This window comes from Narcine bancroftii, chromosome 11 (genome assembly GCF_036971445.1).
Source record: "Narcine bancroftii isolate sNarBan1 chromosome 11, sNarBan1.hap1, whole genome shotgun sequence".
Taxonomy (NCBI): Eukaryota; Metazoa; Chordata; class Chondrichthyes; order Torpediniformes; family Narcinidae; genus Narcine; species Narcine bancroftii.
Window position 1 is genome coordinate 104,008,214 of NC_091479.1, and position 12,412 is coordinate 104,020,625.

General features: G+C 43.0%; 1 protein-coding gene across 6 annotated transcripts in view; it reads left to right on the forward strand.

Annotated features, from left to right (window-relative positions):
• The window catches only part of LOC138746261 (uncharacterized), a 121,590-nt gene that overhangs the window by 70,650 nt on the left and 38,528 nt on the right, over nucleotides 1-12,412 (forward strand). For 5 of the 6 annotated variants that reach the window (XM_069904380.1, XM_069904381.1, XM_069904382.1 and 2 more), the window contains one exon: nucleotides 9,078-9,148. In XM_069904380.1, the coding sequence (XP_069760481.1) occupies nucleotides 9,078-9,148 (71 nt within the window). Of the gene's footprint in view, nucleotides 1-9,077; nucleotides 9,149-10,377; nucleotides 10,614-12,412 lie in introns of those variants that run through there. The other variant, XM_069904385.1, reaches the window with a different exon arrangement.

Below are 12,412 nucleotides of genomic sequence, written 5' to 3' on the forward strand. Positions count from 1 at the left end.
AGGACCTCAGTTTTCTTCAGGCTGACTTCCAGGCCAAACATTTTGGCAGTTTCCGCAAAGCAGGACGTCAAGCGCTGAAGAGCTGGCTCTGAATGGGCAACTAAAGCGGCATCGTCTGCAAAGAGTAGTTCACGGACACACCAAGACACAAGTGGCCATATAACGCCTTTTTAAACCACAGTAATGTCAAAGAGACCTCAGCGCAAGTGTGCATGTTGGCAGATCTCACCAAAGTTAACAATGATCTGATAATCTGTTCTACCAGCACTGGCTGAAGGATTAAACCTTGGTAAAAAATCCTGGGACACTTGGTCAGAAAAAATTGGATCACTGAGAGTGAAGCAGTGTCTCAGGACTGCACTGGAGATTCTGAACTCAACATATGGGCCCAGATGAGAATTCTGGTCATTGATTCCCTGCTGGCAGCTGCCATACTCTCTGTCTTCAGGTTGATGCACCAAGAACCTTTGGACTGAGGTCCTACAGAGGTTTAGCTGTGGCACATAGGTAGACTGCCAGAGAACCTAATGGCAGATGAAGGCTGCAGTTGGGAGCAGATCCCAAGATGAAGTTCATTGAGGCTTCTGATGCAATGAAGACTTCTCTGTTCTACCCATTTATTTCCCCAGTATATAGAACAGTATGGATCCGTAAGACATAAAAACAGAAATAGGCCATTCGGCCCATTGAGTCTCCTTCATCATTCAATCATGAGCTGATCCATTCTCTCACTCAGCCCGGCCTTCTCCCCATAACCTTTGATGCCCTGACTAATAAAGAACCTATCAATCTCTGTGTTAAATAGACCCAATGACCTGGCCTCCACAACCACCTGTGGCAACAAATTCCATAGATGCATCTCCCTCTGGCTGAAGAAATTCCTCCGCATCTCTGTTCTAAGTGGATGCCCTTCAATCCTGAAGTTGTGACCTCTTGTCCTAGACTCTCCCACCATGGGAAACAACCTTTTTTTTACTTCTACACCTGCCCCAATGAATAGGTTTGCACATACTGTTGAAAGGAAGGGTGAGTGGTCAACAAATATGGTACTAAAGGAGCAGATAAAGTGACCGGAGAATTTTAGAAAAGGTCGTTGGTCCTAAAAAGCTGAAGCCAGTGCTGTCGATGGGAAGCGATGAATATCTGGGATACACTGGAAGAGTGCAGAGAGCTCAGAGTAATCAAGAGAAATCCTTTGGCACATCGAGTCCACATCAACATTCAACCACCTTGCACCAATCCTACATTCCCCCACCACCGTCACCTCTTCCACACGTGCCCCCCCTCCCCACCACTGCCCACTCTTGAGATTCACCCACATGCTTGGGCAATTCACAGCAGCTAATTAGCCCACAAACCTACATATCTCTGACATGTGAGAGGAAAACCAGAGCACCCGTGGTCACAGGAAGAACATGCAAACTCCACACAGAGAGCACTTGAGATTAGGATTAAAAGGGGATCTCTGGTGTTGGTAACAGAGAGTTGGATGAGGCAGAGAATTTTTAAACCTTTAATCGGATCTCGATCAAATTAGCAAGTAAGGAGATGACAGGGAAATAGGAAATGGTACAAGTTGGCACAATGAAGTTTCTGATCAAATTAAGTTTACCATGTGTTAAACATTGGAACTTAAGAACTAGGAGGAGGAGTTGGCCATCCGGCCCATCGAACCTGCTCTGTCACCCTCCCTCATCCTTCTAAACTCCAGTCAGTATAATCCCAGGCTACTCAATCTCTCTTGATAAGATAACCCTTGGTAGCTGGCCAGGAGAATGTTCAAATAATTGAATATAAAAATTAATGTAAGCTTGGTTCATGATTTCAATCAGATTACTTAATAATTTCCAAAATAATTAGTTATTTGCACTTTGCTGCTTTACCTGTACAGAATAGGAAAGTGCTCCAGGAGTCTCAACCTGTGACTGACAACCAATCAAACCAAATATGGCCATTTCTTTTATGTATTTCTAAAAATATGACTGGTTTTGGAAGTTGCTATTGCAAACATTGGAACAGCAAAGACAGATGCCTACATGTCCTCGAGTGAATGGCTTTATTAAGGCAGCCTCTTGTGAAGGTATGTTTGAAAAGGCAAAACCTGCAATTAGCAAACTTCGCACCAAGAGTGGTCTCGGACTACAAAGCTTATCTCTGTCAGTGTAAACCTAGAACAGGGGGACAATGTCATAAGAATTCTAAGGAGATGAAAGCTGATACAAGGAATTAATTTCAGAAAAGTCCATCGAGCCAATTGTGGACAATGCAGCGGCAATGATTGATGCATTTTGATTTTTGCTGTGCTTTGATGAAGAGGTCCCTCTTTTATAAAAAATGACAAAAAGAAAGGCTGTAAATACTCTGCTTGACAAAAGGTGTTTCTTGCCCATTGTGGGAGAACCTGGCTGTGATGTTCTTTAAATGCTGTGCCAAATAAAGAGTGACTACAGGGGTAGGTGAGGAAGGCAAAGGTGTCCAGGTATTCACTGTCTCCGTGGGGAACATCTTCACTTCTGTCTCCAATGCTGTGGCTTTAAATGCTACCATAAAACTTTCCGGACGGAAATCCAGTATTCAGCGTGGAAGGTGCTGTCTCACAGAGGAGATGCTAAATTGAAGTTTCAGAGGGGTGTAACATTTACCATATTGCATTTGGAAGAAGATAAACCATCCCAAGTGTCCTCATACCACTATATTCCACACCTCTGTTTTATTTTGCAGAAGTCGTACTTAGAGTTACAATGGGTTGACTTGGGTGGGTAGCACACAAGACAAAGCTTATCACTGTATCCTGACACACAAATCATTCAATGAGTTCTCTCTCATCTACAAACCATTGGAACATTAGTAGCAGCAAAGTTGTCCCTTGTGACCTGCTCCTGCATCAAACAACATCATTGACTGTTCAGGTCTTTGCTTCAGCTTCATTGTCTTACCTGATTGCCTAGTCCTTGACCATCTCCCTCCCACCCAAACCTGGTTCCATCACTGTCTGCTATGGAGGTGCCAATGCACAGGACAGGAAAAGACTACAGAGAGTTATGACCCAGTGCCATCACGGGCAGCAATCAGTCTTCAGTGGAGTCTCTTCCCCCCTCCCCACCCCCCACCCCATCCCACCATCGACGTGATCTATTGGGATCGTTGCACAAAATCATCGAGGACCCCTTCAGCCCTGCACACAGCACCTTTCAGCTGCTCCAGTCGGAGATCAGAGCCAGCACCACCAGGCTGAGGAACAGCTTCATCCCACGGGCAGTGAGAACTGCTCACACTAACCCTCCAAGGCTCTCATATTCATGAAACAATACAAGACTAGCATGGAAAATAGGTGTCAGAACCGAGATTTGAGAGGGTGTTGAAGGCAAGAAAGGCTCCTGAAGGGCCTCGGGTGCTGAAGACTTCCTCATCATGTTGGAGGTTTGGATCTGGAGCTCGGATGGCTGATGGATTGAACAGGAGTCCATGGGGCTGCTGGGAGGGCTGGAGGAAAATCCAGTGACTCTGAAGGGACTCTCTTTTGCTTCTTTTTCTCCCATTGTTAAGGGCACCAGGCAATGCTCACGGCGACTCTTTGTTTGCCTTACAGTAGACAAACATTGAAGTATATCATGTACATTACATTTTTATGTATTATTACAGGACAATAAAAGGAACCTTTGAACTCATAAGGAAATCTTATATTTCTATAGTACCTTTCATGTCCTCTGGTCATACCAATTATAAAGCCTTTGATATTAAATTAAATTGTTTATTGCCACATGTACCAAGATATAAAGCTCTATTTTGCATGCTGTCCAGACAAGTCAATTCAAACACTGGATAATGCATGAAAAAAGCAAATAAATAGACATAAAGAAAACAGTGCATAAGTGTTGCTACAATAAGCCACACTGTCCAGTATAGAGAAAAGAACTGTTAAACTGTACTAGGGAATTAACTCTTGCTCAGGAGAGGTCTGTTTACAGAGTATGGGGAACAGTTCTGGGGTGCTTATTTCAAAAAAAGGATGTGTTGGCATTGGAGGGAGTTCAGAGGAGGTTCAAAAGAATTATTCCTGGAATGAAGGGATTAGCAGATGAGGAATTTTTGACGGCTCTTGGTCTGGACTCCTTGGAGTTGAGAAGAATGTGGGGGGACCTCATAGAAGCATTTCAAATGTAGAAGCTTGGACAGAATAGATGTGACAAAGCTGTTTCCCATTGTAGGGGAGTCGAGAACAAGAGCTTCAGGATTGAAGGGCGCCCATTTAAAAGAAATGTGGAAGAATTTCTTCAGCCAGAGAGCAGTGAATCTCTGGAATTTGCTACCACAGGTGGCTGTGGAGGCCAGGTTGTTGGGTGTATTTAAGGCAGAGACTGATTGGTATCTGAATAGTCATGGTATCAAAGGTTATAGGGAGAAGGCAAGGGGGTGAGGCTGAGTGGGAGAATTTATGTCAGAATGGGGGAGCAGATTCGATGGGCCAAATGGCCTACTTCTTCTATATCTCATGGTCTTATGAGTTTTTGTTTAATTCGGGCATCATGTTCAAGACAGAAACTTTAAAAGTGATCTCGGAATGAATTGGGTTAACATCACATTGTGTGAAAAAGCTTGTTGTACCTTGCCCCCCCCCCCCCACCCTGTATTTTAGTGAGTGAAGGGCCCTATGCCTCTTCTGAGCGGGAGAATGGATCAGCTCATGATGCAATGGTGGAGGAGACTCTCTATATCGACTTGTATATCTGATGATTTCATTGATGTAAAATTCTGATAACCGGCAAATGAAGGAGCTAACTTTTATACAGCAAGATTCCACAAAAGGTAATACGATAATGCTCAGGTAGTCAGCTTTTATGATATTGGTTGAGATCACATAAGCCTGGGCCACTTCCATTTACTCTGCATAATATCTCAAGAAGTCGACTTAAGTCATTCCTTAACTTTCCAAATCGTCAGCCTGAGTACAAGAAAAGGGATTCTGTCGCTGATCATCTGAGGAAGTGAGCCTGTTCTCAGCAGGCTTCCTTATTCTCTAATCTGTTGAAAAGATAATTCAACAGTTTCATAATCACCTTTTCTAATATTTTTAACCAAATTCAGATCCCCAATGACAGCAGCAAGGTTTACGTTCTCATTTGCTATTGTACCATCCTGTGACATGGCAGAGAAAACATAATATTTGTCACAAGGGCTTGACAGGGAGAAATTAAGCGTGTTTGGCTTGTCACAGCGCCCAAGCTATGAACCTCCCTTCATTTACCACCCCACTGCCTCTTTTGTCTGGCTAATTTCCCACTGGGTTCACTCAGCATTCGAACCAAGGGCTGCCTAGCATCTTTGCTTGTAAGCTTATTTTCGCTGGGCTTGGAACATCTGCAATAAATCCATGAGGATTTGCAAGCAAAGACAGCGAGATAAAAACTAGCCGGGTGAACAGATAAGGTTGCCGGCCTCAGGAATGAAAAAAAGCTTCTTATTAGTGGAAGAGATGGAGTCAGTGACTCTCAATTGATTGCAAACAGTTTGATTACCCTTTGCCAGCTGTCTCTGATCTAAGAGCAGGGGATGGAGTGGGAGGGGACTTAACGATAAAGTGGGAGACTCAGCCTAAGTTGCAGCTGAAGAGGAATCATGGCCCATGATAATAAAATAAGACACATCATTTGGAATTTGTGCTGTTATCCTGATTGTTAATGGAGCACACTATAAAGTTGAGGCATCCAACTTCAGCCTGAGAGACTGTTCAAAATTAAGTTCAATGAGAAGATAACTCCAAGCAGCTTTGTAGAGAAAGTTCCTTCATCTAATGCATTGCTTTTCAAACTTTTTCTGTCCACTCACATACGACCTTAAGTAATCCATAAGACAGAGGTGCTGTGATTGGTAAGGGATTACTTAAGGTGGGATGTGAGTGGGAAGGGAAGGTTGAGAATGACTGCTCTAGACCCAATTGTTAATGAAATATTTTGCTTGAGAAAAATGGTCATTGGCCCATTTCCTTTGGAGTTCTGAAACCGTTCACATGACGAGTCCATGAGGGACAATTAAAACAGTGGTTTTCAAACAGAGCAACTATGGCATAGGGAATGCTTGAGGGGGTATGTGAGTGGAAAGAAAATGTTTGAAAACCAGTGGTTTAATGGGATAGGTGATGGTTAAATCGGAGCAAATGGGTTAGGTACCCAGCAGGATATGGAGTCGAGAAGATAGGGAACAAGTAAGGTAGAGAAGCCAATGTGAGCAGTTAGAAATAGAAATAAAGGACACGATTGCTGTAAACCATCAGATCGGAGGTCAGTCCACAGGACCATAAAAGTGGCAGAGAGGATCACTGAGTTCTTCTCTCCCCCCCCCCCCCCCCCCACACCAACCTCAACGTGATCTACTGGGATAATTGTCTGAAGAGAGCTCACAAAATCTGTTAGGACCCCCTTCCGTCGCATGCACAGCATTGTTCAACTGCTCCTGTCAGGAAAGAGAAAAGTGTATTAGGGCCAGAACCATCTGGATCTAAAACCAGTGAAGAACTAAATGTGAGAAGCCAACAGGATAGAATGCTCATGTAAAGAGACGAGGGGATAGAAAGACAGTTATGTATTGTCCCGTAGGATTGGGGGACGGTAGAATAGAGAATGGAAAGAATCTCAAACCATTAAAATGATGAAGCCAGTGGAATGTTCAAGTTCAAGTTTATGTGTTATTATAAATTCATCAGACAGGCACAGGATGGGTTCAGCAAAGGTAGGTCCTCTTTGACAAACTTTTACTGGAGTTCTTTGGGAACATAATGAGTGCAGTAGATAGAGGGGAGCAGATGGACGTTGTTTACTTGGATTTCCAGAAGGCATTTAATAAGGTGCTGCATAAAAGACATACAGAAGAGAAGGATGCACAGAGTTGGGGGTGATATACATCATGAATAGAACTTTGGTTAACCAATAGAAAGCAGAGAGTTCAGATACAGGGTATTTCCCTGGTAGGTAATCAGTGGTGAACAGAGTAACGCAGGGGTCGGTGCTGGGCTTGCAACTGTTCACGATATCCAGTGATGACCTGGAAGAAGGGGCAGAGTGTATCTAAGTTTGCAGAATGAAAAGGCAAATTGTGCAGTGGATACGGAGAGTTTGCAGAGAGAGATATAGATAGGTTAAGTGAGTGGGGAAACCTCTGGCAGATGGAATACAATGTTGGTAAATGTGAGGTTATCCACTTAGGTAGGTAAAATGGAAGATCAGATTATTATTTAAATGGAAAGTGATTGCAGCGTGCTCCCATGCAGTAGGACTTGGGAGAGCTTGTGCATGAAATGCAAAAGGTTGATTTGCAGGCTATCAAGAAGGCAAATGGAATGTTGGCCTTCATTGCTTGAGGGATTGAATTTGGGAGAAGGGAGGCTCTGCAGCAACTGTACAAGGTAACTGGTGAGGCCGCATCTGGAGTAACTCGTGCAATTCTGGTCTCATTACTTGAGGAAAGATGTATGGCTTTGGAGGTGGTGCAGAGGGGGTGCAGCAAGTTGATTCTGGAGATGAGGGGGTTGGCCTATGAGGAGAGACTGAGTCGTCGGGGACTGAACTCACTTGAATTTAGAAGAATCAGGGGATCTCATAGAAAAGTATAAACTAATGAAAGGCGTAGGTAAGTTGTTCCCAGACCAGAACTAGGGGATATAGTGTCAAGATTCAGGGTAGTAGATTGAGGATGGCGATGAGGAGGATCTGCTTTCCCCAGAGGGTGGTGAATCTGTGGAATTTGCTGCCCATTGAAGCAGTGGAGGTGACCTCAATGAATAAATATAATCAAGGTTGGATAGATTTTAAAGGGATATGGGGAAAAGGCAGGTTGGTGGAGATGAGCCCATCATCAGATCATTGAATGGTGGAGCAGGCTCAATGGGCCGGATGGCTGACTCCTGCTTCTATTTCTTAGGTTCTTACGCCATCCAAATGTATCAGTACAAACTGACAAAATAGGATTCTCCAATCCATGGTGCAAAAATAGTGTAACCAAACATACAGCATAACACACACACACAGACAAATGATACTTATTCATAGAACCTGTATAGGAGAATCATGGTGAGTTGTTTTCAGATCAACAGATCATTCAGCTGTTTCATTGCCCATGGTAAAAAGCTGTTCCTCAACCTGGTGGGTCTGGCTGCAATACTCCTGTATCTCTTTTCCAAAGGGAGGAGTGGAAGATGCTGTGTGCAGGGTGGGAGGGGTCCTCACAATCCTCTCTTTTGTGAGTTCTCTTTAAACAATGAAGCCAATAAAACACATCAGTTTTGGGTAGGGTGGTGATGGGAGACCCCAGTGATCTTCTCTGCCACTTTTATGTTCCTGTGGATCAATCTTCGATCCAGTGCTCTACAGGAACTGTACCACACTATGAAGCAGCTAGCCAGGACACTCTCAATAGAGCTCATAGAAAGTTGTCAGAATAAAGGGCTAATATATAGGATCAAAGAGTAGATAAGTATGAATAGGATAGAGAACCAATAGGGTAGAACATCAATAAGGTGGAGCAAACAATGGGTCACAGAACCAATAAGGTAGAAGATCAATAAAGACAGTCAATCAGATAAACAGAGACTGAAAAAGGGAATTAGTTCCCAAGATAAGAAACCAATAAAACTCAACACTGCTGCAGCTTTATTTTATGATGAGAATTACTCTTGGTGATTTAAAGAAAAATTGTACATTCCTGTCTGCATGGGAACTGTATCCTTCCATCCCTCGTGTTCAGCCCACCACATTCCGGATACAACCATGCTCTGTGCGTAAAGAAAATGACCCCAAAGATCACCTTAAAATCTCCTATCGTTTATGATAAGCAATGGCCTCTCGATCTGTGGGAATAAAAATGACTGTTTACGGTCATCGAGCCATTCAACATGGAAAAGGCCCTTTGGCCCAACTTGTCCATGCTGACCAAGTGTGGGCTAGTCCCTTTTACCATATACCTTCCCAGCTGCTGGGTAACTGCATGGTAAAAGCATAGAGAGATTGGTTTCTGATAGCTCGTCATTTCCCCAGCTAATGCCTTATTTCTCTTCTGCTTCCTTTCTCACTCTCCCTAACTTGCAGTCAACTTTCTGGAGAAGTATTGTATTTTCAGTCGCGAGGATCTGGCACTGTACAAGGAAAAGTTCCGGGAGGTAGGTTTGCTGTTGTCTTTTCTTTCTTCTTCTTGATTTGCTGTGTAATGGCAAGTAATTTCAATCTGGAATACCTTCAGGTGATGTGCACAGCAATAACTTATATTTTCAAAGCACCTGCAATGAGCAGTGGCATAATCAAAAGATATTTGATTCTAGTGAGCTACAGGATGCAAGGACCAATTACACCGTGTGATTGAAATGTGGTCCAAGAGGTGGATTTCAAGGGGATTTCTTAAAGAAAGATGGAGGGGTGCAGAGAAGGAATTTCACACATCAGATCTTCCACAGGCAAAGCCACATCGTGATAGGAAAGATGAGAACATGTTGGAGAGGGTGCAGAGGAGACTGACCATGATTTTGCCTGGGGTGAAGAGTTCCAGAGGGAGAGATAAATAGAGAGAAGGAGAAAGAGGAGAGGGAGTCAGAGAGGGAGAGAAGAGAGAGAGAAAGAGAAGAATTTTGAAAAGATGTTTTTCAAACATTTATCGGTAATTCTTAAGTTAAAATTGGAACCTTGCCCTTTAATTCCTCTTTTTGAATTACCTGAAGATATTTTACTGACTTCAATTCAAAGCCGAATTTGATCTTTTTCTTCAATGTTAGCCAGATATGCAATTTTGATTAAATAGAAAGATAATACTCCACCTACAGATACACAACAACAAAGGGATATTATGTCTTGTTTAACTCTAGAAAAATATTAGATATGCTATCAAGAATTCAAGTGATAAATTCCAAAAGGCCCATTATTATCATAATCTTAAGATCTGGTGTGGTTCTGGAATGTTGGTGTGGCGCTGTCCCTCTCCAAGTTGGGATCCATTGGTTCATACATGTCAACTCTGCACCTTGCTTTAAGGAAGGGACTTTGAAATTTTCTGATTTGGGTTTTTTTGTTGTTAAATCTTATTTTATTGTAATGATTGTACCCTGGATTTCCTTATTATGAGAATATTGTATAATGTTTTAAATAGTTTTTTCCGAAACTTGCAGCGCATTATATAATTGTACAGTTCAATGGTTTATATTATAAAACATCAATAAAAATATTTTAAAAAGAAAGAAAGAAACTGAAACAGGTAAGAAATCTTTAATCAGAACCAAGAAAGAAAGAAAATAAACTAACCTGCTTTCCATGATGAAAGGTCTTCATCAAGAAATGCCAGCCTCTGTTTCTCTCTGCGGACATTATCTGACCAGTTGTGTATTTTCTATTTTTATTTCAGGTTCCAGCATATGTGGTGTTTTCAATTTTTTAATTGGCATGAAATGAAAATGAACTGTTAAAACAACTCTCAGAGACTCCACTATTTATTAATACCGGGGTATTTTAAAGTTCTGTATCGATGTACTGTTATGTCTGTATGTCTGCATTGCACTGTGGACAAGAGAATGTTGTTTCACAAAGTTGTACTGGTACAATCGAATGACAAATAAACTTGAACTTATTGACACCTACCAAGTGAAGTGGAATAAAACTGATCTTTCATTTGGTTAATTGGTGCTGATAATGCAAGGGGTGTCTTAGAGAAGGACATTTTTTTGCACTGTCTTCTATGTAGGATAGTCGTGATAAAACCCAACCTGCCTCGGTCTATATCCTGCAGCAGAAAGGAAAATTCGTCAATTTAATTGAAGTAGTAAGGCAGGAATGTCCACTCATTGAGCTGGGCGCCTGGAAGGCTGGTGGTGGCAGACGCTGTTTCCACATTTAAGAAGTCCCTGGAGCAATGTTCAAAAACCTCTGGTCTATGGGTAGACCAAAGTCGAAAGTCAAAGTTCAGATTTATTGTCAGAGTACTTAAGTGATATCACATACAACCCCGAGGTTCTTTTTCCTGCGGGCGAGGTAGAATTTTGAATTATCAGAAGTGGAAAAGAACTGTACTCAAGAAAAGATAACTATACAAAAGAGAGACATGTAAACAAAGAAAGAAATGTAAATAAACTGACCATGCAATACAGAAAATACTAAACAATGTGCTTAAATGAGTCCCTGATTGAGTTTGTGGTTGAGGAGTCTGATGGTGGAGGGGGAGCAGCTGTTCCTGAACCTGGGGATGTGAGTCTTCTGGCACCGATACCTCTTTCCTGATAGCAGCAGCAAGAACAGAGCATGTGCTGGGTGGTGTGGATCCTTGAGGATTGCTGCTGCTCTCCGAAGGCAGCGTTCCCTGTAGATGTTCTTGATGGTGGGGTGGATTTAGGATGGATTTGAAGAAGAATTGCTTTTCCCAGTGTGTGGCGAATCTGTGGAATTCTCTGCCCAGGGGAAGCAATGGCGGCTGCTTCACTAAATATCTTTAAAATGCAGATGGATGGTTATGGAGAAAAGGCAGGTAGGTGGAGCTGAATCCACTGCCAGATCAGCCATAATCTCATTGAATGGTGGAGCAGGTTCTATGGGTCGAATGGCTGAGTCCTGCTCTGACCGGTCTGAGAGTGGGAGTTTTTAAGACAACAGGGACATGGTGAGCAAACAATGAGGAGCTGGAGGGACTCAGCAGGACAGGTAGCCTCCATGGAGAGAGAGAGAGAGAGAGAGAGAGAGAGAGAGAGATGGTCAGTCAACGTTTCAGCTCAGGACCCTTCCTCGAGAATAAAGTTGGAGGGGTGATGATATTCAGTATTATAAAGGGGGAAGAAAGTGGAGTGGCCTGGATCAATTCCATCAGCTTTCACAATGCTACAGTTCCAGAGAGGAGATGATGGAGGTGAATATCCAAATGTGTAGGCCAGAGAAAGAAGAATGAAAACAGGAAGATGCTCTTCCTGAGAAGACAAAAGTGGGCAAGGTTAGCGGCCACCTTTAAGTCAACCTTCCATAGGAGCTCTATTGAGAGTGTCCTGGCCTACACCATCAGAGTGTTGCCGCAGAGAAATAGATTGGAGGTTAATCCACAGGACCATAAGAGTGGCAGAGAGGATCAATGGAGTCTCTCACACACCTCTCCTCCCCCCCTACCCGATCAACGTGATCTACCAGGATTGTTGGGGAAGAGATCCAGGAGGATCAGAGCCAGCAGTACCAGGCTGAAGAACAGCTTCTTCCCATGGGCAGTGAGGGTGCTGAACAACTGAAGGAACAGCTCACACTAACCCTCCGAGACTCTCGCATTCATGGAACAATATTTATTTGTATAGATTAATGCTTGGCCTTTATGTGCATTGTTTGACTGTCTGTGTGTTCTGTCTGGTCTGTCTCCGTGTTTTGCACCAAGGACCGGAGAACACTGTTTCATCAGGTTGTACTTGTACAAT